At 51.9% G+C, this 23,919-nt stretch overlaps 9 protein-coding genes across 9 annotated transcripts; 6 read left to right on the top strand and 3 right to left on the bottom strand.

Annotated features, from left to right (window-relative positions):
* Positions 1-236: 236 nt before the first annotated feature.
* STEHIDRAFT_160176 (uncharacterized protein) lies at positions 237-1,534 on the top strand (the record flags this gene model as incomplete). Its single annotated transcript, XM_007307616.1, has 5 exons — positions 237-330; positions 392-678; positions 737-815; positions 877-1,211; positions 1,268-1,534. 5 exons carry the CDS (start codon positions 237-239, stop codon positions 1,532-1,534), a joined length of 1,062 nt encoding a protein of 353 aa, XP_007307678.1.
* Positions 1,535-2,305: 771 nt separating this feature from the next.
* On the top strand, positions 2,306-5,384 carry STEHIDRAFT_141295 (uncharacterized protein; the record flags this gene model as incomplete). The annotated part of the gene is made up of 13 exons (XM_007307615.1): positions 2,306-2,399; positions 2,466-2,752; positions 2,814-2,892; positions 2,952-3,286; positions 3,343-3,568; positions 3,592-3,643; positions 3,782-3,863; positions 3,993-4,271; positions 4,354-4,370; positions 4,441-4,588; positions 4,649-4,718; positions 4,779-5,254; positions 5,312-5,384. 12 exons carry the CDS (start codon positions 2,306-2,308, stop codon positions 5,144-5,146), a joined length of 2,037 nt encoding a protein of 678 aa, XP_007307677.1. The 3' UTR covers positions 5,147-5,254; positions 5,312-5,384.
* A 978-nt stretch (positions 5,385-6,362) lies between these two features.
* Positions 6,363-10,679, top strand: STEHIDRAFT_63503 (plasma-membrane proton-e; the record flags this gene model as incomplete). The annotated part of the gene is made up of 21 exons (XM_007307253.1): positions 6,363-6,685; positions 6,739-6,787; positions 6,822-6,854; positions 6,922-6,984; positions 7,046-7,249; positions 7,308-7,377; positions 7,528-7,682; positions 7,736-7,861; positions 7,990-8,272; positions 8,342-8,375; positions 8,435-8,550; positions 8,584-8,719; positions 8,784-8,961; positions 9,039-9,191; positions 9,250-9,303; positions 9,364-9,589; positions 9,650-9,886; positions 9,948-10,063; positions 10,128-10,361; positions 10,424-10,450; positions 10,524-10,679. 21 exons carry the CDS (start codon positions 6,363-6,365, stop codon positions 10,677-10,679), a joined length of 2,973 nt encoding a protein of 990 aa, XP_007307315.1.
* A 578-nt stretch (positions 10,680-11,257) lies between these two features.
* On the bottom strand, positions 11,258-12,347 carry STEHIDRAFT_149071 (uncharacterized protein). The gene is made up of 2 exons (XM_007307614.1): positions 11,510-12,347; positions 11,258-11,452 (listed from the first exon to the last, which is right to left on the bottom strand). Exon 1 carries the CDS (start codon positions 12,332-12,334, stop codon positions 11,534-11,536), a length of 801 nt encoding a protein of 266 aa, XP_007307676.1. The 5' UTR covers positions 12,335-12,347; the 3' UTR covers positions 11,258-11,452; positions 11,510-11,533.
* Positions 12,348-12,599: 252 nt separating this feature from the next.
* Positions 12,600-13,770, top strand: STEHIDRAFT_149070 (uncharacterized protein; the record flags this gene model as incomplete). The annotated part of the gene is made up of 4 exons (XM_007307613.1): positions 12,600-12,785; positions 12,843-12,922; positions 12,999-13,128; positions 13,192-13,770. Coding segments are annotated over 4 exons (701 nt in total), but the record flags the coding sequence as incomplete, so codon positions are not given.
* A 354-nt stretch (positions 13,771-14,124) lies between these two features.
* On the bottom strand, positions 14,125-15,212 carry STEHIDRAFT_123986 (Lumazine-binding protein). The gene is made up of 4 exons (XM_007307612.1): positions 15,166-15,212; positions 14,887-15,103; positions 14,752-14,831; positions 14,125-14,683 (listed from the first exon to the last, which is right to left on the bottom strand). Exons 1-4 carry the CDS (start codon positions 15,178-15,180, stop codon positions 14,285-14,287), a joined length of 711 nt encoding a protein of 236 aa, XP_007307674.1. The 5' UTR covers positions 15,181-15,212; the 3' UTR covers positions 14,125-14,284.
* A 183-nt stretch (positions 15,213-15,395) lies between these two features.
* STEHIDRAFT_160170 (uncharacterized protein) lies at positions 15,396-15,704 on the top strand (the record flags this gene model as incomplete). The annotated part of the gene is made up of 2 exons (XM_007307611.1): positions 15,396-15,489; positions 15,568-15,704. 2 exons carry the CDS (start codon positions 15,396-15,398, stop codon positions 15,702-15,704), a joined length of 231 nt encoding a protein of 76 aa, XP_007307673.1.
* A 2,064-nt stretch (positions 15,705-17,768) lies between these two features.
* STEHIDRAFT_101900 (exo-1-3-beta-glucanase) lies at positions 17,769-19,686 on the bottom strand (the record flags this gene model as incomplete). Its single annotated transcript, XM_007307610.1, has 8 exons — positions 17,769-18,011; positions 18,073-18,345; positions 18,408-18,558; positions 18,616-18,690; positions 18,749-18,992; positions 19,081-19,151; positions 19,253-19,416; positions 19,546-19,686. The coding sequence occupies 8 exons, from the start codon at positions 19,684-19,686 to the stop codon at positions 17,865-17,867; spliced, it is 1,266 nt and encodes a 421-aa protein (XP_007307672.1). The 3' UTR covers positions 17,769-17,864.
* Positions 19,687-21,200: 1,514 nt separating this feature from the next.
* On the top strand, positions 21,201-23,051 carry STEHIDRAFT_149067 (UDP-N-acetylglucosamine diphosphorylase). The gene is made up of 2 exons (XM_007307609.1): positions 21,201-21,872; positions 21,937-23,051. Exons 1-2 carry the CDS (start codon positions 21,278-21,280, stop codon positions 22,818-22,820), a joined length of 1,479 nt encoding a protein of 492 aa, XP_007307671.1. The 5' UTR covers positions 21,201-21,277; the 3' UTR covers positions 22,821-23,051.
* Positions 23,052-23,919: the final 868 nt, after the last annotated feature.

Here is a 23,919-nt window from a genome sequence, read left to right as displayed (position 1 = left end):
ATAGTCCACGATATACAATCGTGCGAAAGAAATTGGCGGATCGAGCGTCAAGGTAACTCAAATCGGCTTGGTTTCTTCCGGGATGATACGAATAGAATCAAGGTGCTTCGTCCCCGGTCCTTATGTCTGCGCCCAAGTACAGACATAAAGGGTGAACGACTGCTTAATGTATTCCCCACTCTCTGTTCGACGTCCGACGGGTTCTTTGCCCTTCGCTCCCAGCACGCCCTCAAACAATGCCCAGCCCAAACAGACCCGATCTTTCTGCAGATGCTCTTTGGTATGAACGTGCAGTTTTCATGGGCGCCCTGTCGTCCTGGATGACCTTCGGTGAGCAGCATTTGAACCCTGTTGGAGCTCCATCTCTTCTGACGGAGATCGTGAACTCTAGGGATGATATGTGTCGTCTGTCTGCAGACAATACACCTTCTCGTCGAAGATCCTCCAAGACGAGGGGCCAAGCGAAACCAGGTCCTCATTGCGTTCACACTCATAATGTTCTCGCTTGCCGTATCCTTCATTGGGCTATATACACGTAACTTCCAACTACAATTCATCGAGAATCGTAACTATCCTGGTGGCCCAATGGCCTGGGGACGAACACAATTCAGCAGTGCACGTTTTGTGTCGCCCATTGTGATCAGTGTTGTGATCTCATGGTTGGCTGACGGCTTTCTAGTGAGTCTAGGCTGTTTTACCGAAATAAAATCTATATCCTAATCACTCTTCCGAACAGATATATCGTTGCCTTGTAATATTTCACTTCAATTTGTACCTCCTTGCACTCCTGGTGGCCTTGTTCTTTGCCAGCATGGGTGATCAGTCACTACAGTCCGTGTTATTACCGCTAGCTAATAATTAGGCTTTTTGACGTAGTATCCGGCATTTTCTTTCTGAATGAGACCATACAATCTGGTACCGGCTTGTACAGTGTTGACACTGTCGCCTGGGGTCTTGCGCGCGTGATCCTCACCACTGTTCTCAACATCGTCCTCGCCATCCTCATCGCCGGCCGCCTACTATTCTTCCGACGGAGCCTTCGTCGAGCTCTTGGAACCTCTCAGGCCTTGTCTGTGCCATACATCTCCATCGCCGCCATGGTCATTGAAAGTTCCATGATTTGTGCCCTCTCGTTCCTCGCCTTCGCGATACCGTACGCGCTCAACAGTCATGTCGCCAATCTCTTTTTACCTTCCAGCTTCATCATGCCCGTACGTCGAAGACTCTTTTAAGTCTTTCGTTACGATTCTCATGGTTCATATTTGAGGTTCTTTCCACCATCCTCATCAACATGCGAGTCGCATCGCGCCGTGCTTGGGACTCGCGGACCATGATAGCAGCACCTTCGAACCTCACCAGCCCCCAGCGAGCGATGACGTCAATTGAGTTTGTTGCAACTGCACAAAAACCATCGAATTTTGCAGCGGTGGAGGAAAGCACCAACGCTGATGGCAGAGGACTTATGGAAACGAATATCACAAAAATTGTGGACGTGTTGGTAGATGGAGCGCAGCCGGAACAGGACAAGAAGTGAGGTGTGTTGTGACGAAGGCATCGACTATGAGGTGATCAAGCTCTTTCTTTATTCCGAAGACTCTCATATTGGACTTGAAAACATATCTTGAACATTGTAGGTCGCACATCTGCTACTACTTTCACGGACGGATATTATAATGATTACTGGCCGGTGCTAGGTTTTCTCAGCTCTCATTCTTCCTTGACCATGTGGTCCTAATTTCAGAGACGAAATAATTAGAGCTATGTTCATGATAAGAACCCGCACCTGTTCCTTCGACCGTGTGTGCCACAGCCTCAACATTCCGATGCCGGGAAGTCTGTCGGACGCGGTTGATGCTGATGATATCTTTGTTTAGAGTGCAAGGAAAGTAATATCATCCATGTATGCTCGGCAGTCCAGAATATCCGATCATGCGCTCAGCATTCTAGATGTTGATATATTGATATGTCCTTTGTATAGACACTTCAAAGCCCCAGACAAGTCATCTGGAGCATCAAGACACCTCAACTTAGCATGTTTCTCTCAGAATCATCAGGATTAGACCGTATATGCCTGTGGTTTCTTTTAACTTCGCTAAAGCCCGGCGGACCGCGATGATTGGAAGGTCATTCTAAAGGATCGCGGGTACAGTCTATTCATGGCTCGTCTCATTTTGCTTCGACTTCAGTTCTTAGTTTTCTATGTCTGTGCCCGAGGAGAGACATAAAGTGCGGCTGCTCGCCTACTAACTCATCATATCATCCTCTCTTTTGGCGACCAATACGTTCTCTACAGAGTCCTCACAAGATGTCAAACACAAACAGACCCGATCTGTCCTCCGATGCTCTTTGGTATGAGCGTGCCACTCTAATAGGCGGCCTTGCATGTTGGATGACTTTTGGTAAGTACCTTCCGAACCTTTCTTTATGTTCAATCTCCTTTGATCGATATCGCAAACGATTCGTAGGGATGATCTGTGTTGTCTGTCTGCAGACCATGCATCTCCTCATCGAGGATCCTCCCAGACGAGGGACTAAGCGAAACAAGACGCTCATCGTGTTCACACTCGTGATGTTCTCCCTTGCTGTAGCATACGCTGGATCGTATGCGCGCAACTATCAGTTGGAGTTCATCGATAACCGTGACTATCCTGGTGGGCCGATGGCCTGGGGACGAACCCAGTACGCAAGTGGGCCTCTTGCGGCGTTCAACGTGATCGGCGTGGTGATCTCATGGTTGGCTGACGGATTTTTAGTGGGTTTACTTAGTCTGTGCACTGAGCTGGAAATCTAACTTTTGACCACTCTGTAACCAGTTGTATCGCTGCCTAGCGATATTTCGCTTCAAATATTACCTCCTAATATCCCTGGTATTAGTGTACCTTGCCAACATAGGTGAAACATCACCAGTATCTGTTGTATCACTGTGGCTGATTTTGAACTTCATTGACCAGTATTTGGCATTTTCTTTCTTTGGGAGTCCATGCGACCTGGCGCCAGCGTTTACAGTAACAACACCGTTGACTGGGGGCTTGCTCATATGTTCCTCACCGCCGCTCTCAACATCATTCTTCCGACCCTTATCGCCGGCCGCCTATTATTATTTAGACGAAGACTTCGAGAAGCGCTTGAAGATTCTGACGCCTTGTCCGCGCCCTACGTGTCAATTGCAGCCATGGTGATTGAAAGCTCCATGATCTGTGCCGTCTCGTCCATTGTCCTCGCAATACCATATGCGCTCAATAGTCATGTGGTCAACATAGTTGGGCCATCGAGCTTCCTCATGCCTGTACGTCGTAGACTGTCGCAAGACTTCTGTAAGTATATTCACGCTTTGTATCCTAGGTTCTTTCCACCATCCTCATCAACATGCGAGTCGCATTACGCCGCGCTTGGGACTCACGGACCATGGCAGCAGCATCTTCGTGCCTCTCCGGCCCTCAGCGGGCAATGACATCACTGGAGTTTGTCGGAACCGCGCAAGGACTTGAGAGTTTTGCAGAGATGGAGGAAAGCGGCAGTGCCGATGGCAGAGGGCTCATGGGAATGACTGCCACGAGGGAAGCCGTACGTGTGTTGGATAGTTGAGCACAGGTGGAACAGAACAAGAAGTGATATCTGTTGTAACGAAGAAGTGTATCACAAGGTATTTATGGTCTTTCTGTATGCTAAATTTCTCACATCGAGCTTGAAATTGTATGTACGTTCTGGATCATGCAGTGGTCTTCAAGAATCTTCATGTCCATAGTAATCAGCTGGTGTGAACCTCGTTCATTGAACATAGGGGCAAAGATATGAGATCATCGTCTGAACTGGTTCGAGTTGTTAAGAGGAGGATCGACGAAGAAGAGACAACTGAGAATACAGTGAGATGATCAGCGAGCGCGACAGGGGCAACGTGACGCGACTGGACGCGACTAGACGCGACCTGACGCGACTCAACGCGATCGGTCACTGTGACGATCTCTATCTCACGATGTGACTCTATGTCGAAGCTCGCGCACTCCGCGTGTGGCCCAACGCGACACGTTTTCTTCCTTCCGCTCGCAATGAGTATACTCCTTTATTTGTTCTTCGGCCTCTTTGCCATATTTCTTCTCTTTTTGAACAAGAAGAAATCAAAAGCTCTGGTGACATCTACTGGCACGTTCTCCCCGACAGCGAAGCTCTGTCGGCCAAAAGAGAACAGAGATGATTGTCAAGTCTGTAGTAAGACGCCCGAGGGTGATGAGTCTCTGAAACGATGTTCTATCTGTAAGAACAGGTTTTACTGTGTAAGTTGATTTGAAGTTGATTCAGTCTTTGATGATGCCGAGTCTTGATATTGATCTTGCGGTTTCTCATCTTCCCCTCTAGAGTTCCCGATGTCAGAAGTACGTTCACGCTCTCCAGGATTCCTGCACCTACTTGATCGTCGTAAATGTTTATCATATTTTCTATTAGGCGAGACTGGAAAAAGCATAAAGTGGACTGCTCCTTATTACCATCTGAGCCTATAGAACTACCTATCAGTTTTGTACCGGTTGAAGAACTAGATGCGGAGGTCGCAAGGTCGAGAGAGATGTTGGGAAGGGTATGGAACGAATTGGAGGTCCGTCTGTTGATATTGATGAATTTTCAGCGGATAGTAATGTTTGTTTCTATCCAAAAGGAGGCTGAAAAGGCGGGGCCCCTTTCAAAAGCTCAAGCCAGGGAGCTGCCTGTCATTAAAGACCTCGCAGGTATGCCAGTCTTCCCTCATCGTTATTCCATCAGTCATGACCTGATTCTCCTTCTTTTAGCCTACACTCTTTCACCATCGTTGACCTATCCCAACCCTAACTCTCTACCCCCTCTCTCGCACACAACTGCTTCCATCACCCGTCTCTTCTTCCTGCACGAGATCGCCCACATCCGTCAAAAATCATCCTCCGATGAGGACTTCGCTAAAGCACTCGAGCCACTCGAGACTTTCTTCGATACACTTCAGATGCCTTCCGATTTTCCACAGTTGTTGGGCACGAAGGTGGTACGGAGACCAGGCGAGTTGAGTTCTGGAGAGTATCATATATTGAAGCAGGTCATTATTATGAAGATGATCCCAGACAACAAGGAGAGTGCGGACAAGTGGTATGAGCTGCTGAAGGTTACAAAGAAGGTGCTCAATTAAGTCGGAATGTTTGGGTGCTCTTGTTTCGTGCGGTGCATCCAGGGATCCAATCTTTTCTCAATTTCCCCTGAGCCTTTCGATATCTATCAGATTTTACGGATGTACGGGGTAAGTGCTTCATTTGTGCCTCATCGTACTCTATGTCTAACTTTCTAACTTTCTCAGCACACATATGTATCATATATTTATTTATGTCGGTAGTTGGGCCACGCAAATCCACAAAAGTTATATATAGCCGTGCACGCCAGACTGGCAACCGAGTCTCTATAGCCCAGTATGTGACGGCTGCCGTGCACGCCACATAAACGCCATCATACTGCCCCTATGAAAGGACCGCCGTTCGACCCTTCCAGAGCATTATGTACTACCATGAGCTCATCACCGCGGATGGTGCCAAAACCCTCAAGGACCTAACCTTGCGGTTATGATGAATTGACGTCATGGACGCGGGGCTCAGTATGCAGTCAGAACGGTGTGTCCGAGCTATATTTCTGTGTTGCGTCCTTCTTTACGACGTTGGCTTTGCTCTCCTCATTCTCTAGTGTGAGCTTGACGAACGGTCTAGGACAATGTTGTCTTGGCACCTCACTTTGGGCAATCTCACTTTGCAGTTCTTGGCTTTGAACGCAAGTCAAATTGATGCACGGATCGTCAACATTTCCGAACCGTTTCGACTGACGTCATGTTCCCGCAGTGCGGTTGGCGGCGTCTTGTTCATCGTGTACCGATTGTGTTTGCGCCTTTTGGGCAGCAGCATATTAGACCGTATCTGCAACCGTTTAAAACGGCTTTAAAACTGCGATCGGGCCAATCGTCGCGTCCCGTTGGGCCTTAGCGAGCTTTAGCGAGGTCAAAAATTCACTCGCAGATACGGTCTATTGGCTCGCCGTCTAAATGCGCCTTCAACTCCACCCGTCTATCAATAGCATTCCTTTCGCACTCCTAGACGTCATCCGCATCACCATCCTTCTCCACAATAAAATGTGGCAAACAGCGCGCAACGCTGTCCTCGAACGCTTGCGACTTCCACCCCTTCGCACCTGTCCTCGCACACGCATTTTGGCTCTCCCGTTTCCTTTTCTGTTCATAAGCACTCCCGATCCAACCACTCGTTATGTCTGCCTCGTCGGGCAACGTACGGAACGAGGCTGCGGCCAAAACGGACGAGAAGAATAGAGGTAGTCCAAGTCACGATGTTGAGCAAGGCGACCCGGAGATGGAGAAGCAGCGTAATAACGCCATTCCAGAGGAGGAAGACGAAGACGAGGATCTTGACGAAGGCGATGAGTATACGCGTCTCCTCAAGTATATCGATGTAGAGGCGAAGAAACAAAAACACAAAGGTGATGATGGCGACGGAGATGACGAAGAGGTCGAGAAGAGGAGGCTCTGGTATGCTCCTTGGAAGAAGGTGCCCGTCGAAAAGGATGGACAGAAGAAGGTCCCCCCTTCGTGGCTTGAGACGGACATGACAAAGGGGCTCGCGGAGGAGGACATTACCTCTCGGAGAAGCAAATTTGGATACAACGAGCTGGAAAGGTGTGTGTTCTTCATTCTCCCATCTTGTTCCCATTACTGAGGATGCTTTACAGTCCGAGGGAGAACCCAATACTCAAGGCATGTCGTTTTATTGGAATGAACGTTTCGCCCTTGTTCTGACGTCTTCCCTTTGCAGGTCGTGTCCTACTTCAGAGGGCCAATATTATACGTAATTACTCTTCCTCCTGCTCATCTTTTTCCTGCCCGGCCTTACGATATTCTTCACTACGTTGTAGACTATGGAGCTCGCAGTACTCCTAGCTGCTGGCTTGCGTGACTGGATCGACTTCGGTGTTATCGTACGCATGCTCAAAATTTTGCAATATTCATACGCCCCTAATATACCACGTTTTCCTGCAGATCGGCATCTTAGCACTGAACGCTTTCGTCGGATGGTATCAAGAAAAGCAGGCAGGCGACATCGTCGAGCAGCTCAAGGCAGGCATTGCTATGAAGGCCGTGGTCGTTCGCGGTGGAAAAGAACAGGAGATCGAAGCGCGCGAACTTGTTCCAGGCGACATTGTCGTCGTGGAGGAGGGAAGCACTATCCCCGCTGATGGGCACGTTCGTGGCTTTCTTCAGGATAATGGCTCTAAATGATGAACTAACGTCTGCACTTCAGATCGTTGCCGCTTACGAGGATAAAGACCGTTCACAGGCCAAATCCATCCTTGACAAGCGCGGTCAAAGCGGTGCTAAAGGTGGATATGTTTTCATTATTGTCCTCCCATTGATGTTAACATCTATCTCGTTGTCTGTAGGTGGTGCTCAGAATAACGGCGACGCATCCAGTGCTCGTAGCGACTCCAAGCACGCACAGGACGGTGAGGACAAGAAGGAAGAAAGGGAGGAAGGGGACGAGAACAAGGTCGATAAGGGGCCCTCTATCCTCTCTTGTGATCAGTCCGCCATCACCGGCGAGAGTCTGGCAGTAGACAAGTATATCGGCGATACCCTCTATTACACCACGGGTGCCAAGCGTGGCAAGGCTTACATGGTTCGTATCCGCGCAATCGCCTCGCCTTCTCCTGCTAATTTGTTGTTTTTCAGGTGGTAAGCAACATCGCAAAGGAGACATTCGTGGGAAATACGGCACGGCTCGTCAATCTCGGGTCTGGAGAAGGTCACTTCCAGAGGGTGATGACCAGCATCGGAACCACGCTCCTTGTCCTGTACGTCTAAATACCACATAATAGTCTCACCGTGGAATAGCGCTCATATTCTACTTTTCAACAGCGTCGTGGTCTGGTTGTTCGCAGTCTGGATAGGCCAGTCTACTGATGTTCGGGCGTCCACACAAATAGCTTATTTATTTTAATTTTCTAGGTGGATTCTTCCGTGGAGTCAATATCGCCACACCCTCCGATAACAATCTTCTCGTCTACACCCTGATTTTCCTCATCATCGGAGTGCCCGTCGGTCTTCCATGCGTCACCACCACGACTATGGCCGTCGGTGCGGCTTTCCTCGCTCGCAAGAAGGCTATCGTTCAGAAGCTCACGGCTATCGAGAGTTTGGCTGGAGTGGATGTGCTCTGTACAGATAAGACTGGGACACTTACAGCGAACCAGCTTAGTGTGCATGAACGTATGCCTTTGTTTTATCTGGTTGCTTTTGTCATAGTACTGAACACTGACTACTCTTTTACTTGTATAGCTTGGGCCGCTGAGGGTGTCGATCTGAACTGGATGTATGTCATCTAATTTTGTCCACTGAGTCTTCCTTGGTTGAGTGTATCTTCTCTCATAGGTTAACGGTTGCTGTGCTCGCGTCCTCGCATAACATCAAGGCGCTTGACCCTATCGACAAGGTTACTGTTACGACTCTGAAGGACTATCCCAAGGCAAGAGAAATGCTCACGGCAAGTCACTCTGCGCCATCGAAAGCGTCCTACGGAGGCTCACCTTTGGCCTTTATACAGGGCGGATGGACGACACACAAGTTCACTCCCTTCGACCCGGTCTCGAAGCGCATTACGGCTGAGGTCGAGAGAGATGGAAGGAGATATACTTGTGCAAAGGGTGCCCCAAACGCGTGAGCGCTCCCATACTGTACATCTTCGGAGGGAGCATGACTGATTGCTGATATGATGTTGTAGAATTCTGAGGTTGACGAAGGCGTCAAAGGAACTTCAAGATTTGTACAAGGAGAAGACGCAGGAATTCGCACACCGTGGATTTAGGACTCTTGGTGTCGCGTGTCAAGAGAATGGAGGCGAATGGAAGATTCTTGGGTTGCTGCCCATGTTCGATCCACCCCGTTCGGATACCGCACAGGTTAGCACTCTCCCCCTGCCCTTCTCTTCCAATACTGCGGCGAAGATAATGTCCGTTTCACGTACTTCCATCCGTAGACCATTGCCGAAGCCGGAGAACTCGGTGTGAAGGTCAAGATGTTGACGGGTGACGCCGTCGCCATCGCCATCGAGACCTGTAAACAGCTTGCTCTCGGGACGCATGTGTACGACTCTGAAAGGTTGATCACGGGAGGAATGGCTGGTTCTGAGGTGTGCAAGCTCTTTCTGGGCACTTTCATAGCGTTGGCTCACACATCTTGATGCGTAGGTCCACGACTTTATTGAGAGCGCAGATGGCTTCGCAGAAGTCGCCCCTGAACATGTAAGCTTCATCTTGTTCGCCGTAAAATGATACTGTACTCATTAATGATTTACGTTGCAGAAATATCAAGTGGTGGAGATGCTGCAGAACCGTGGCCATCTTACTGCCATGACTGGTGACGGTGTAAACGATGCACCATCTCTGAAGCGTGCGGACTGTGGTATCGCCGTCGAAGGTGCTTCGGATGCTGCTCGCAGTGCAGCTGACGTTGTCTTCTTGGATGAGGGTCTTTCGACTATCATAACTTCTATCAAGGTTGCTCGCCAGATTTTCCACCGCATGAAGGGTACGTTGTTCTACGCTTCGTTAAACTTCGCGTGAGATACTTATCGATCCAACGGTGCAGCCTACATCGTCTACCGTATCGCACTCTGTCTACATCTCGAGATATACCTGACCATCTCCATGATTGTACTCAACGAAACCATCCGTGCCGACCTCATCGTCTTCATCGCCTTGTTCGCAGACTTAGGCACCATTGCCATTGCATACGACAATGCGCCGCATGCGAAGGCACCGGTAGAGTGGCAGCTGCCGAAGATCTGGATTATGAGCACGATCCTTGGAGCGTTGCTTGCTGCCGGTTCGTCCAACCATCATTCTTTGAATGTCTACGTTCGTAACTGACCGTGTCACGCTTGTAGGAACCTGGATTTTGAGGGGCACCTTGTTCTTGAGTCCGGATGGGAACAAAGGAGGTCTCATCGCCAACTGGGGATCAGTGCAAGAGATCCTCTTCTTGGAGGTAGCTCTGACCGAGGTACGTATTAGCCACTCTCCAACGCCTTGACACTTTACTTAAATTGCCCGTCCTTTTCTTTCAGAACTGGTTGATCTTCGTTACTCGTGGTTCCGGTACCTGGCCCTCTTGGCAGCTCGTGGGCGCCATCTTCGGCATCGACATCCTCGCAAGCATATTCGCCATCTTTGGTTGGATATCCGGAGATCAGCCACACAATGGACACACCGACATCGTGACGATCGTCAGGGTGTGGGCGTACTCGTTCGGAGTCACGATCATCCTCGCGCTTGTGTACTTTATCCTCGACAAGATCCCCGTAAGTCGGTTCTCGGTCATTCTGTGTATGTACTCCTCTCACACTATCGCATTTTTTGTTAGTGGCTCGACCGTCTCGGAAAATCGACAGTGAGTTTTTGTCCTCTTTGTCGTTCTCTCTAGTCCAGATGCTCATGGGGTTTTTTTTTTCGTGTGTGTCCAGCGCGGCACACGCAACAAGACCAAGGAAGACTTCCTCACCAACCTAAGAAGATTAACCCTCGTACACCAACGCACGTCCGGCGGAGACGATTTCTTCCGCTTCGAACCAGGGTGCGTACCCCTTTACCTTCCCATCGTCCTCTCAGCCTTGTGCTAACCACATGTTCTTACTTCTATCTTCACAGGGAAGAAGGCGCCGGAAACGCGGAGTGAGTCTCCATCGGGGCCCGACGCTCCAATGATCTTGACTTTAAATACTGAATTACCTCTTCACTATTCTTAGAAACGGCACGGCTGACGAGAAGAAGCCGGAGGAGAAGAAGTAGATGTATGAGAGTCTTTTGCTGGACACTCGAGGTGCTCTTCAGGACAGCCTACGTTTGACGGGCATCGTACCTACTTGCTTGCCCAAATACTCACCGACGGACGGTGCTACTCTACGCGTGCGACGTCACCAATTCAGATGGTTCTACTGTACTAACGCTTTGACTAAATTTACCTCACGATCTACCTTGTTGGTTTGTTTTCGGACCCGATTTCACGGATTACATGTACGCACGATGTAACGTATTGTATTTTCTTGTTGCTTTGCATGGCTTATGATTGTAATATTAGAGAATTGATTCAGTTTTGTGAAGACATTGCTTGACACTGGATTTGTTCATCGGGTGACGCCAAAATGTGGCCCACGTTCGTCGTACATATGTCTGGATCTGACCGCGCACAAGACTCCTTGCATAGGAACGGCCAGCGTGTTAGTCTTAAGATACAATAGTGTACAACGTAAGGATCTACTAGTACAAGTGTGCATTGATATAGCTTGGTTGTGACATTCAAAGCACAAAGTGTGTGAGGCATTATGTGCCACCCACTAGGCCACGTAGGCTGCTGCTCGAGATACAGATTATGGGACGGGACAGAGGTACCTGGCTGTGAATAATCAAGTTAGATTTATTCTGAACCGACCAAGCAAAGGAATATGCTAACGAGGTCAAGTCATGGATCCGAATCTCAAGGTATGCCATGTATCCCGGCCGCCGCTTCCACCCTCAACACCTCCGCCCTCAACGCCTCAATTCCATCCTCCAACCAATGACAATATTCTACCGCCCTGAACAGCACACCACTCTTGCCCTTCGTATTCCCCTTACTCCTGCTCCCGCTCCCCTTTGGCCTTCCTCGCGTAGGCATCCCAGTGCCTGGAGGAGCACCGGCAGGGGCGAGTAGAGTGGTGAGTTGGGCGTAGCCTTCGCGGATGGCGTTCCGCCGTTTCTGCTCGGACATGATGTGGTTTAGACGTTTCTGGGGAGTGGATAGGAGTGGTGCTTTAGGTCCGGTTTTGGCTTTAGCTTTGCCATTGCTCGTGCCGGTGCGTCCGTTTGTCTTCGGCGTCGAAGGCTCTACGGGTGATGTTGGGGAAGAGCGCGTCCGTGATGAGGATGGACGGGAAGCATCGCCGTTCATGTGCAGATGTGACATCGAACCCTCGGTAGCGAACAAAGACGATGGATGTGGTGGTTCGTGCCCATTCGGAAGTGAGTTTGTATGAAAGGGATATGGGAGGGGTGCTGGAGGCGCAGAATCAAGTTGACCGGGTGGAAGAGCATTAGAGTCAAATTCCCAGTTGAAGTTGTCGAGAAAACCAAGGATGTCGGTCTCCTCTGAGGCAGAGAAGAGGCCTGCAGAGGATGGCAGCGGGGCTGGCGAGGGGAAGAGTGCGCTGAGGGAGGGATCGAAGGTGAACTCGAAGTTGTCGAAGGGAACCGGGGGCTGGTCGAAGGGCCTTGAAGACGAAGAAGACATGGTTGTCATCGATGGTGGTGGTAGGAGAGCAAGTGTGGGGTAAAGCCAATTGAGCGGAAGTGGTCGAGGACAAGTCCAGTCCGGTCTCGGCGAGGTCCAATTGCCGGGAGAGATACCGGAACCGGTGCGGGATTGCCGAGCGCTCGGGTCACACGGACGGGGAGAAATTAGCTAATAAAGGATAGTTTCCGGGACGGCGGAGGATTATAAGGCGTTGAGAGGACCGAACGGCGCACGGACGCCTCGCTCGCCGCCCTTGCCCGCCAACCGCCCTCCATGTCCGAGTCCCAGCCGGCCCAGGACGCGGCCCCGCCGTCGATCGACACCCAGCACCTCCACCAGCAGCAACTCCTCGCCGAACAGCAGCTCGCCCACCAGCAGCACCAGCACCAACAGCACCAACAGCAACAACAACAGCAGCAGCAGGGCGGTCAGTCGTCCTCAGAGAGCCCCCGCAAACGCAAGTAGATTTCCTCACCGTTTCTCTCTCTTTCCCGCTTATACCATCGTTCGACAGCTAAAGCTCCTGCAGTCAGACGCGCTTGTACGGCCTGCCATTCTGGCAAGACTAGGTGTAGCGAGGTGCTCCCATGCCAGGTAGGCCCATCGTCGTTTTCTTGATCGCTTTGCTGTCATCTCACGCGTGGGACCGGTCTTTGCACAATACCCACAGAGCTGCCTGAAGCGCGGTCTCGGGGCGAGCTGCACCTACCCAGATCCTGACTCGTCGACCCCGAGCAACAACAACAACAACGGCAGCAGCAGCACCAACAATGCCATCGACACTTCGTCGCACGCGTCCGGTACGTATTTCTCCACGCTCTCATGCATGCCCCTATTTACGCGGAGGCTATACTTTCGCACAGCCCAACCCACCATCCCCTTCGCTCCTCCCGCCATGCCCTACCCTGTTCCGCCCAACCTCACGCACCAACAGTACTACGAGTACAACGGCGCCTACACCGGCGCCTCGACCTCTACATTCCGCCCGTCGAAGCGTCCACGACCGCTCACGGAGGACGAAGCCGCAGCTATCACGCGCAACTTCAGTCGGGGCGACTTTTACATCGGAAACAGTGCACCTATCAGGATTGACCCGAGGTTGCCTGTGAGGTTGACGCTCGGAGAGGGGGATCATGTGCACTTCACGATCGGGGAGGCGTTGGCTTAGGTTGAAGTCATGATAGTTGGGATCCATTCCTCAGCCTTCACGGGAGACGTCCGCACCAGCGAAGGTGTTCGGCACCGACGTATTTGTGCTGCATTGGGACTTGAAACTTGACGAATGTTCCTTCACTTCGTTGTAATTATTGGATCCATCGCTCTCTGATAGTTCGTTCTTGATTGTTTCCTCTTTTTCCGTACCCTGGACTTTCTCGGTCCAGACTGTCGGTTCTGTTGTCGGCCGCTGTGTAATTAGGTCTGCGAATAAACGTGTACATGTTGCCATGCAAGAATGAAGCCAAGCCTTGGACATAAGTACTTCCTGGTCAGCGCCAGAACAAAATTTGGCCACAGCCCCAGGCTCACACAAGTTTCACACCCTTGTCTTCTCTGCCCGTCTACTTATCCGCGACGGTTCCATACATATGCAAGTTTCTCATCGTTGTATAGTAATCCCTCCCTACGGTTTCCAAGGACTCGCAATACGAATCGGTGCAAGGGCTGCTTGAACTGTTGGACGCCAGGCGGAATCGTGGATTATCTTACTACGCCGACAGCATGGCGCGAGGTAGATCAAACGCCACAACAACGTACAGCCTACAGGGCCACACGGTAGTCACCAGGATGCTTGTCTGCGGGAAACTCGAACATTTCATTTTACGGCGAGACTCTGTTTCAAGCATACGTCAAACAAGTCGCTGTCTATCGTACCTTACGCTACTAGTATTCCTATACGTCAACGCTCCTTACTTGCTCCCAGCAAGTCAAGTCAACTATGCAACATCCATTCACTTATCACTTCAGATTCTTCTTAGCCAAAACATCCTCAACCACCTTCTCCACCAACGCCCGCATCCCGTCCCCGCCGCCCCCTCCCAACGCCGCCACAACGCTCTTCTCCACATACTTCCCCACCATATCCACCTCGATATTCACCAACGACCCTTCCTTCTTCTTCGCCAGCGTGATCTTCTCCTGCGTATGCTGGATGAGCATGATCCCGAAAGTGCGCTGCGCGTCATCGACGGAGGTGAGGGTGAGGGAGGTGCCGTCGATGGCGACGTAGCCTTTTGGGATGAGGTAGGGGAGGAGGGAAGGACGGTCTGGTGTGGGTTCGGGAAGTTGGAAGAGGAGGCGGAGGGAGTCGCCGTCTGGAGTTTTTGAGATGAGAGTGGCGGTCGTGTCGACGTGGCCCTATAAATAAAGCTTGAAGATGAGCCGCAGAGCCAGACACTGGCATGGATCCAGTAGAAGGGACTGACTTGAACGAAGTGGCCCCCGAACCTGACATGGGCACCCATCGCTCGCTCGAGGTTGAGTTGGTCCCCTTCCTTTCGCTCTCCTACATCACGTTGAGTATCCTTTCCTTTTCGAGTGATTTAGAGAAAGGAAGATACCAAGGTCAGTCCTCTCCAAAGTCTCGTTAGCAAGCCATACTTCGAACCAGCCACCTTTCTCCTTCGGTTCAAATTTCGTCACCGTAAGGCATGCACCATTAACAGCAATAGAGTCTCCGATCCTACAGTCCTCCAGTATAGGAGCGCTATCCGAGATCGTGAGCGTGCACCCTCCGCTGTCGCGCACGATAGACGCAACGGTGCCGAGGTGTTCGATCTGGACGGTAGCGAGACGATGACCGGTTAGCTGGTGTTTGCCATCACAAACTGAGAGCCTACCAAACCTGTGAACATATTGTCGGAGACGGCGATGAGAGTGGTATGACTGAGAGAGAGGCTTTGCGCCGTGCTTGCGCCGTACCTGGACCAGAACTCCGATCAGCCTCGGAAGGGTCGGAGCTCGGAGGCGGCACGCCACGCGAGCTGAATTTCGATCGTATATCGGCGCGTCTCCCTCTGCCTTTCACGGTCACCCCCCAACTCGGAAACAATCCAACTTTTTCCTCTCCATGTCTCCGAACGACAAACACACCCAACAGCCCCCGAAACCGTCAACTTCTGAGCCTCCCGTCTACAGGAGAACACTCTGGCAATCGTACGCAGGTTCGTTTTCTTGTGCGTTCTTGAGTACTCCGTGTCTCATGTCTTTTCGACCATGGCCATCAAACCTTTGTATCTCAGCTTTACCTGCACAGACGCGTCTTAGGCTATCTATCGGACTATTCGCTTTCGCTGCTGTCGGTCTCTACGTCTCGGATCGACTCGAGGATTCCATCCCTGCTGCGAATCCCGCACCACAATCAAAAGACAATGCTTAAGCTGTCGATGTACAGGCTGTGATTATTTGGAATGCTAGCTATGGGTATAGAATAGTGGTGGTATACTAAGGAGTCTCTCTGACTAATGTGTCTGGAGTAAGCGTCGAACCTACAAAGTTATGCTCTCAGAACGCCAATCCATCATACGCATCGTCCGGAATAAAAGTCGACTTCGTCGTACTGGAATGGGTCAAACCCACAGGCTGTAGCGTCCTTGCCGAAGTAGCTTGTTTCTGGATGGTCGGTGTGGCCTGTTTCATCGTCGGTCTCACCATGACTGGTATCGGCGCAGATGGCGACCTAAGGTAACTGTTGTTGGAAACCGGGGACATGCCCATGCGAGGACTAGGGAGGACACCGAGCGAGTTCAGTCCCAGTCCAGCGAGGTTTGTCGAGATGGCACTGGAGTGTTTCCCGTTGATGCCGTACGCATTTGCGAACGCAGCCGGCGCGATGGTCCCAACCTTCCAGCTTCCAGCCACCACACCACTACCCCCACTACCACCTCCGATCCAAGCCCTTCCAAGTTGACTACTCCACCTCGACTGCCCGCTTTGTCCGTTTCCATTCCCATTCCCGGTCCCGGTTCCCTGCGCCATACCCTGAGCTCCCACTGGCGGTGTCCCAAAATTCGGAAACCTGCCCTCCTTATCATTCTTCCACTCCCAATCCCTGCCCTCCCAATCCGGTACCAACTCCTCCACCCCATCCTTCTTCCTCCGCCCCGCACAACAACACGCCGTCAAGAAACCCCACCACTGATCGAAGAACACGACCGCCAAAATCCCCGCTCCGACAACACTGACCGCACTGACCGCCACCCCGATGATCCTCCACTCCTGCGACGAAGGGCCCGACGACCTCGACGGCGCGCTCGGCATCGAAGCCGTCTCTCCGTTATTGCCGTTATACGCCGTCGCCGTCGCCGCGACGAGGATCGTATGCGAATCCGTCTCGGTCACTGGGTTGGGATGATCGGTCGGCCGAATGTACGTGGGTTTCGCGAGCGTAGGCGGAGGCGTACCAATGATAGAATGCGTTCCTCCCTGACCTGGGATCGCCGCCGCTGGCGTGATACCAATCGCCGTCGTCGCCGCACTCGTCTTGGCAGTTCCCGTTCCAGTGCCCGTCAAGGGCAACAGACCGTTCAACGGCGACGTCCCCGTCGGTCCGAGCAGAGGATTGGCGTTTCCACCGTGAGGAGGCTCGAGTTTGGTCGTGGCAGAGGCCGGCTCTGCGCCATGTGCCGTCGTCATCGTCGCCTTCGCGGATGAAGTCTCTATGCCGCCGAGCACGTCGCCGAAGTTCCTCGCATGGTGGTGCGTCGCTAGTGCTGATACAATCGGAGATGATGGTGGGGATAGGCTGAGAGCGCTCTCCCGGGCAGAGAAGGGTCGTGCAACGGCACCCACCCCTGCCCAGAGGAGCAGTACCGCCGCTACGAGCCCAGCTCGCCGGTGCCGCCGCATAAATCGGAAGGCGATTCGAGTCGTGTGAGCGGCTCTCCTGGCTTGTAGAGTCTTCGCGTTTGAGTGGGAGTACGGATGATGGGATGTGTGGGGATGTTGGTGTAACGGGAGCCTCGGCGGGACGCGTCGAGGTTTCCGAGTCGAACTTGACGCAGTCAGTCGATCGTCGACGCCGGGTGGCACCAGGAGATGTGGTGCCACAAGCAGATGAGGAAGTCAGTCTTCCCGATTCGGGACAACGGTGTTTAACACAACTGGAAAGATTTGAATGAAACGCGTGTGTATTATTGCGAATGCGAAGGATCGTGTGTGTTATGTAGGACTGGGTATAATATCTACTTGGTACTAGCAACGGATGCAACAGCGTTCAGGAGTCTCGAGACAGCCGACGATCGCGAAGACTACAAGATAGGTATATAATTATTGTCTCAACATTCCCAACAGCAAGCTATATGAAGGTCCAACGAGTCCGTCGTTGTAAGGTATCTATGAGAATCGGAACCCGATGTCACATAAGAAAGAGACAATGTCAACTGTGAAGGCAAAGAAGGGCTGGTAGAATAATATTCGTCATCGAGTAAACTACATACACGGCGCGAGTTCGCGGTCAACAACAACAGGTCCAAGCGTTCAAAAGTCCGGGTGCGTGCAAAAGTCATTGGCGTATCGTCCAAGAAGAGGTTCAGACTGTTCAGCCACAGATACCAGAGTACTTCAAGTCAGTCGGGTCCTGGGGGATCCAGCCGTACTGGAGACCGGCCTGGTAAGACCAGTCATCGGCAGACTCAGCCTTCCAGGTCCACATAATCCATCCGTCGGCCTTCTCGTAAGTGATGACCTGCACCATGCGACTCGATGAGAAACCAAACAAACAAGCAGCTGCAAAAAGGAGGACCAACCTGAGCTTCCCATGTCTTACGGAGGAAAGTCTTGTAGCTGGAGCTGAAGGACGATCCTGACCCGGTCTGGCCATCGCAGCTGCCGTGGTATGACGAGCCGGAGTAGGTACCATCATAACGAGCTCCAACACCGCGGCCATTGAGGTACTTCGCACAATCCGTCATAGCCGGCGTCCACTCCCCGACGATGGTCCAAAGGGTGGTGTAAGACGTGAGATCGCTAGCCTCGTCGCAAGCCGTCGAAATGTGCTCATCCTCGGTCTGGGAGACCTCCTAAGAGCGAAATATCCAATTAGCACGCGACGGAGTATGATTATAAGGGTTAAACAACGTACGGCGTCTGAGAACATCTGGTAGATGTGAGTGTCCATGGCGACGCCCGAGTACTGAGGGCTAGATTGCCAACCGTTCCAGTAGCTGAGGTCTTGGAAGGCATCGTGGATGAGCTCGACAGTGTTGCTCTGCGCGTTCGAGTCGAAGGGGTACCTGGGAGGGAATAGATATCAGTACCAAGTATGGGAGATGGAACGGCGATCCACGAACCTGATGTTGCCATACGAGTCCAACCAGTATTGCTTGACCGCACTGAGAACATCAGCACCGTCAAAGCCGGCAGGCCTAGTAATGTCAAAGACCGATTAGTATTTCTCCATATAGCGCGACGATAGCGACGAACTCGTTCAAAGGGGCAATAATACTGGCGACGGTGTATTGACTCGCAAACTCAGAGGCGATCCGCTTCATGACGGCATTGGTCCTAGCGATGTTGGTCTGGTTGGAGTGCCATCCAGGGAACGACTTGAGTTGACCGGAGTTATCGAAACCGTTTTGACTGCCAGGAGCGCCATGAAGGTCGATGATGACCTTCAGACCGTGGCTCTGTGCCCACGAGACAGCCTTGCGAAGGTACGGAAGTTGACCTGAAGGTTCAAAAGTCAAACTCAACGTCAGAACACGACGCAATAAAAGTCCGGAGGCACGGCCATGACGACATTCGAAGTCCCTCACCTTGGATGAAGGGCTCGCCGGAACCGACCTCCCATGCCCAGTATCCGATAGGCAACCGCACGTGATTGAGACTGTGGAGAAGGAACGTTACAACGCGTCAAAAATGTGGCGCCCGGAAGATCCACAGACGCGAGTTGACAGGTTGCGGGGATAAAGAGGAACGTCAACGTACCCAGCGGCGGCGATATCAATGAAGTCCTGCTCGGTGATCCAGGTGTCCCAGTGGTTCTGGAGTGCTGCTAGAGCAGTTCCATAATCCTGGTATTGGCCAAACGTCCACTCGTCAACAATGGCGGTATTGCCCGTTTCTTCGAAGAGGGATGGAGTAATCCATGGCTATAAACAGACCAGAGCTCAGGATCAGAAAGTGAGACGAGAATACTTAGAGCGCTTGATAGAATCACCTCGCTATAAAGAGTTTGTTACGGTCAACACAGGGTAAAACAGGACTCGGGAGAAAAATACACACAGAACCAACCATCCTCCTAGGTTCACGCCGCGAACCTTCTCAGAGCCGTAGGGAAAGCCAGGACTGATAGCGAGAGCGGCGCGCGAGGCAGCCAAGGCAAGTGTGCATGTAGTGAGGAGGCGGGATATGGATAGCATGTTGGGAAGGAGGGAAAGGGAAGGGAGGGAGAGAGGGAGGAGAGGATCCAGACCGGTGCAGACTTTATAGGATCGGAAATGAGGGTGCGCGGGAGTAACGGATGGATCGACCGTGACGAAACCGACGACAGAGCGGAGCGTAACCTGCAAGAAGCGGATTCGCCGACACGTGCAGATCCCAACATCCCGCAGATACGCACCGCCAGGCAGCTCTTGAAATTCACTAATTGGAAGATTGACATTATTATGGAACGTACAATTTCCAGAATCCAAAGACAGAAATAACAGATGGAGACATCTTCCAAGCAAAACCAGAAACAGGAGGCAGCAACGCAGACAGCGCTCGGCGGAGGTGGAGCCCAAACACGGCAAGGCACATCCTCGCTTTGGGCCCGTGCGTCCATCCAATGATCGCGTCGGATATGACGTTCTTTTTTTGTATCGCAGCTGACCACAACTCCCCAAAAAATCGGACGTTGCGAAGGTCATTTGGGTAATACGATGTGCTTCTGGTGTACGTTTCATGTTGTATGACTTTACGGCTTACCCTTCGCCAGTAGTATTATCACCACCTCGAACGCTTTGCTGCGCAAAAGACCAGCCAACAGAAAGGATCCAGGTTGTACCTAGAAGACCCGCAGAGTGGAGCACGGTAGGTCGTAAAGCAATAGTAATAATATTCTAATAAAAGTACGAGAAGTAGGAGCAGCACAGCCTCAATGATGGGTGGCGTTGTATAAAGACCTCTTCGCGGAGAAAATAGGACAACCGGTGCCAGCTGATTCGTCGAGTTGTCGTGGAAACGGTAATGGGCAATGTGCTCTGTAAGTCTTGTTGAAGAAATAGTGCAAGTTCGTCAGAGCTGGCATATGATGTGAAGCGGATAGACAGGAGGTCGAGTATCAGGCAGATATGCAACGGAAATTTCGCTCCATTCGAGACAAGAGCAGACTGCCTAGCATAGAGAGACTCTTCGAGGCGAAAAAGTGAATGCGAAGAGAGGTTATAGCAAAGAGGTAGAGCCGGCATAATGAGATGAGACTAGAAATGGAGGCCTGGGGACAGCTAAGCTTCATGAGCAGTGATTGTGCCACATCGACTGACTGAAGAGAGAAGACCATTTCGGTATTTGTTTGTTTCTGTTCTTGGTGGGACGAGTGGTGATGGCACCGCCCTCTTGAATGGGTTTGAGTGGAAGGAAGGGGTGATCAACGCGCGAGACCGGGACGAGCTGGTAGAGGAAAGCGTGTTCGCAGATATCCCAATGCACAGTAAGGCGAGCGGTCGACAAAGTCGAGGGACCGCAGAGGCGATGGACCTAGTCAAGGCACATCAAGTGGAGAGGCAATGAGAAACTGTTGACGCACGATGGAGGAGGTCGTCGCTGTGCAAGTTCCCCCCTCAAGCTGAGCGCTGAGCGCAAAGTCCTTCGGCAGTCCCCGGAAGCAGTACATGTAGCCAGGTGACATAATAAGCAGGCAGTTCCTCTATACATAAAACGCGGTGCCCAGAGCCGAATCCCCAACTTTTGCCCTTCAACCACGATCTTCATTCCTTCAGCTACTTGCCTAGAGTCTACACCCACCTTATAATGTCTTTCAAATCTCTTCAGGAGCGGTATGAGGCTGCAGGTCAAGGCCACCTCCTTCAGTTCTGGTCCAAACTCTCAGAGGCCGAACGCACCTCTTTCCAGGAGCAACTCAACGCACTCGACATCGAACGCGTCAACCGCATCTACCAGAAAGCCGTCAGCTCAGAGGAAGCGACATCTAAAGGTGCCGTCGCCGAAGAGGTACAACCGCTACCCGAGGAAGCGAGCGACTCTACATTTGCGAACAGCACGAAGAATGCCGAATGGCGGAGCACTGGTCTCAGGGCGATCGCGAACGGCGAGGTCGGCGTTTTGTTGATGGCGGGCGGGCAGGGCTCGCGTCTGGGCAGCTCAGCACCAAAGGGGTGTTACGACATCGGCCTTCCCTCGCACAAGACGCTCTTCCAATACCAGGCAGAGCGCATCGCACGTTTGCAGCAGGTGGCGGAGCTCGAGGCCGACAAGCCCAAGGGTTCCGTGATCGTTCCCTGGTACATCATGACTAGCGGGCCCACGAGGCCGGAGACTGAGAAGTTCTTCAAGAAGAACTCTTACTTTGGTCTCAATCCTAAGAATGTTGTTTTCTTTGAGCAAGGTGCGCACATCTCTCTCTTTTGCCATGTGGCGCCGAGCAAGCTCTAACCGCTGCAATATCACAGGCACTCTTCCTTGTCTGACCATGGAGGGCAAGGTCCTGCTCGAGAGCCCCTCTCGTGTCGCCGTCGCACCCGATGGTAACGGTGGCCTCTATGCCGCTCTTCGTGCACCCCTCTCTCCCTCCGACAAATCTCGCAGCGTCTTGTCCGACCTCACGGCACGGAAGGTCCTCTACGTGCACGCCTACTGCGTCGACAACTGTCTCGCCCGCGTCGCCGACCCTGTCTTCATCGGCTACTCCATCTCCAAGCAAGCCGACTGCGCCGCCAAGGTCGTCCCCAAAGCTTCTCCCCACGAATCCGTCGGCGTCATCGCCCGGCGCGGCGAGAAATACGGCGTGGTCGAGTACTCCGAGATCACGAAGGAGCAAGCCGAAAGACGAGACGCGAACGGCGAGCTCGCCTTCCGTGCGGGCAACATCGCGAACCACTTCTACACGACCGCGTTCCTGCACGAAGTCGCGTCCTTCGAGGACGACCTCGCGTTCCACATCGCACGGAAGAAAATCGCGCACGTGTCACTCGAGAGCGGCGAGATCGTGAAGCCGTCGAAGCCGAACGGCATGAAGCTCGAGCTGTTCGTGTTCGACGTCTTCCCCCACACCAAGCGCTTCGCCGTCCTCGAGGTCGCGAGGAACGACGAGTTCAGTCCGCTCAAGAATGCGCCCGGAACGGGCTCGGACGATCCTGATACCAGCAGGCGCGATCTGCTCGCGCAGCATAGGAGGTACTTGGAGAAGGCGGGAGCGAAGGTGGCGGAGGGCGTCGAGATTGAGATTTCGCCCCTCGTGTCCTATGCGGGTGAGGGCTTGGAGTCAGTCAAGGGCAAGACGTTTACGCGGTCGGGTCTTGTTAGTGCGGTGGAGGAGTTTGATACCTTGGTTTGAGCGTCAAGGACCTTTGAGGATAATTTCGGAAAGGATGTCAACGGCGGGGTTGTGTGTCGTTGGTACCCAGGGACTGTAACATGAATCGGACTGGACAATCGGAACACTTTAAATGTGGACTTTACGTTTTGGCTTGTGCATTGTTTCCCGTCTTGTCACTTGCATCTTACAACATACAAAAACTCATACCATACAATCTTCGTACACATTGCGAAGTAATATTCTGTTCGTCGTTCTACACAAATTCTTAGGTAAGAACAGAAAACGCCCGGAGAAAAGGTATCCCAGGTCCTGATATTCTTTCTACACGCCAAAACGTCAACAGGCGGGCATCCAAGTGACGAATACATCGGTACTCACCTTCATATCGCATCATACAGCGTCTCGTATATCTCGCGACCAAACCAACTCTCGAGCAATCCCCTCAAAAAGGTATACAAATTCTTCCTTAATGAGTCCGCCCCTGCATTCGATCATATGGATATCCCGCGTCGCAGCCTGTAATGTCCAGGCTTGAATAGTGATTCAAGAGTGGACGCGCGTTCGGGTGCAGGTGTGATAGCTATCACAGGTGCGATCGGCCGTGTTCTAAGAAGCCTTGCTTCTAGGTCAAAGGTCTGGTGTAGTGGCGATTCTACACAGACAAAGGTTCTAGGTATCGATAAGGGAAGCTAGTCCTGCTGAAAGGACTAGTTCAAGTACGAGTAGATAGACGAGGTAAATCAGAGATGAATAGGTTAAAGAACTCCCCTCTACTAGGGTCGTCCTTATATAGTACATACATGCGCAGCCGCAGGAGGCTATGAAGCTAATAAGTAAGTCAGACCGAGTCGTGCTAGTACTGTGCCCCAGTCCGTAGTCGATGCGGAATCCTGTACCCAATAAATATAGTACAAAGCCTATGCAAGGCTATGAAGCACAGTCCGAGGCTATGAGAAACGAGGTAGTCCGTAGTCGAGAATACGAAAGGAGTCGAGACACGTCTACAGGTCCATGGAATGTTCATCAGCCGGCCATATGAGTGGATGATGTGTATGTAGTTAAATAAAAAGAAACTGAGACTGCACATCCGCGTCTCCTGCGTATCAGACCTGTCGAG

This window comes from Stereum hirsutum (genome assembly GCF_000264905.1).
Source record: "Stereum hirsutum FP-91666 SS1 unplaced genomic scaffold STEHIscaffold_13, whole genome shotgun sequence".
NCBI lineage: Eukaryota > Fungi > Basidiomycota > Agaricomycetes > Russulales > Stereaceae > Stereum > Stereum hirsutum.
Note: the sequence above shows the minus strand (reverse complement) of the source record. Positions and strands in the feature narration are given on the sequence as shown.

Bases quoted from the DNA above. Each gene is read 5' to 3' on its own strand.
- STEHIDRAFT_149071 (XM_007307614.1), bottom strand. From the start codon at position 12,334: ATGACAACCATGTCTTCTTCGTCTTCAAGGCCCTTCGACCAGCCCCCG.
- STEHIDRAFT_123986 (XM_007307612.1), bottom strand. The intron at 14,832-14,886 runs GTATCTTCCTTT...AACGTGATGTAG, and splicing joins TTTGGAGAGGACTGACCTTG to GAGAGCGAAAGGAAGGGGAC. The intron at 14,684-14,751 runs GTCAGTCCCTTC...CTTTATTTATAG, and splicing joins TCGGGGGCCACTTCGTTCAA to GGCCACGTCGACACGACCGC.
- STEHIDRAFT_149067 (XM_007307609.1), top strand. From the start codon at position 21,278: ATGTCTTTCAAATCTCTTCAGGAGCGGTATGAGGCTGCAGGTCAAGGC. The intron at 21,873-21,936 runs GTGCGCACATCT...GCAATATCACAG, and splicing joins TGTTGTTTTCTTTGAGCAAG to GCACTCTTCCTTGTCTGACC.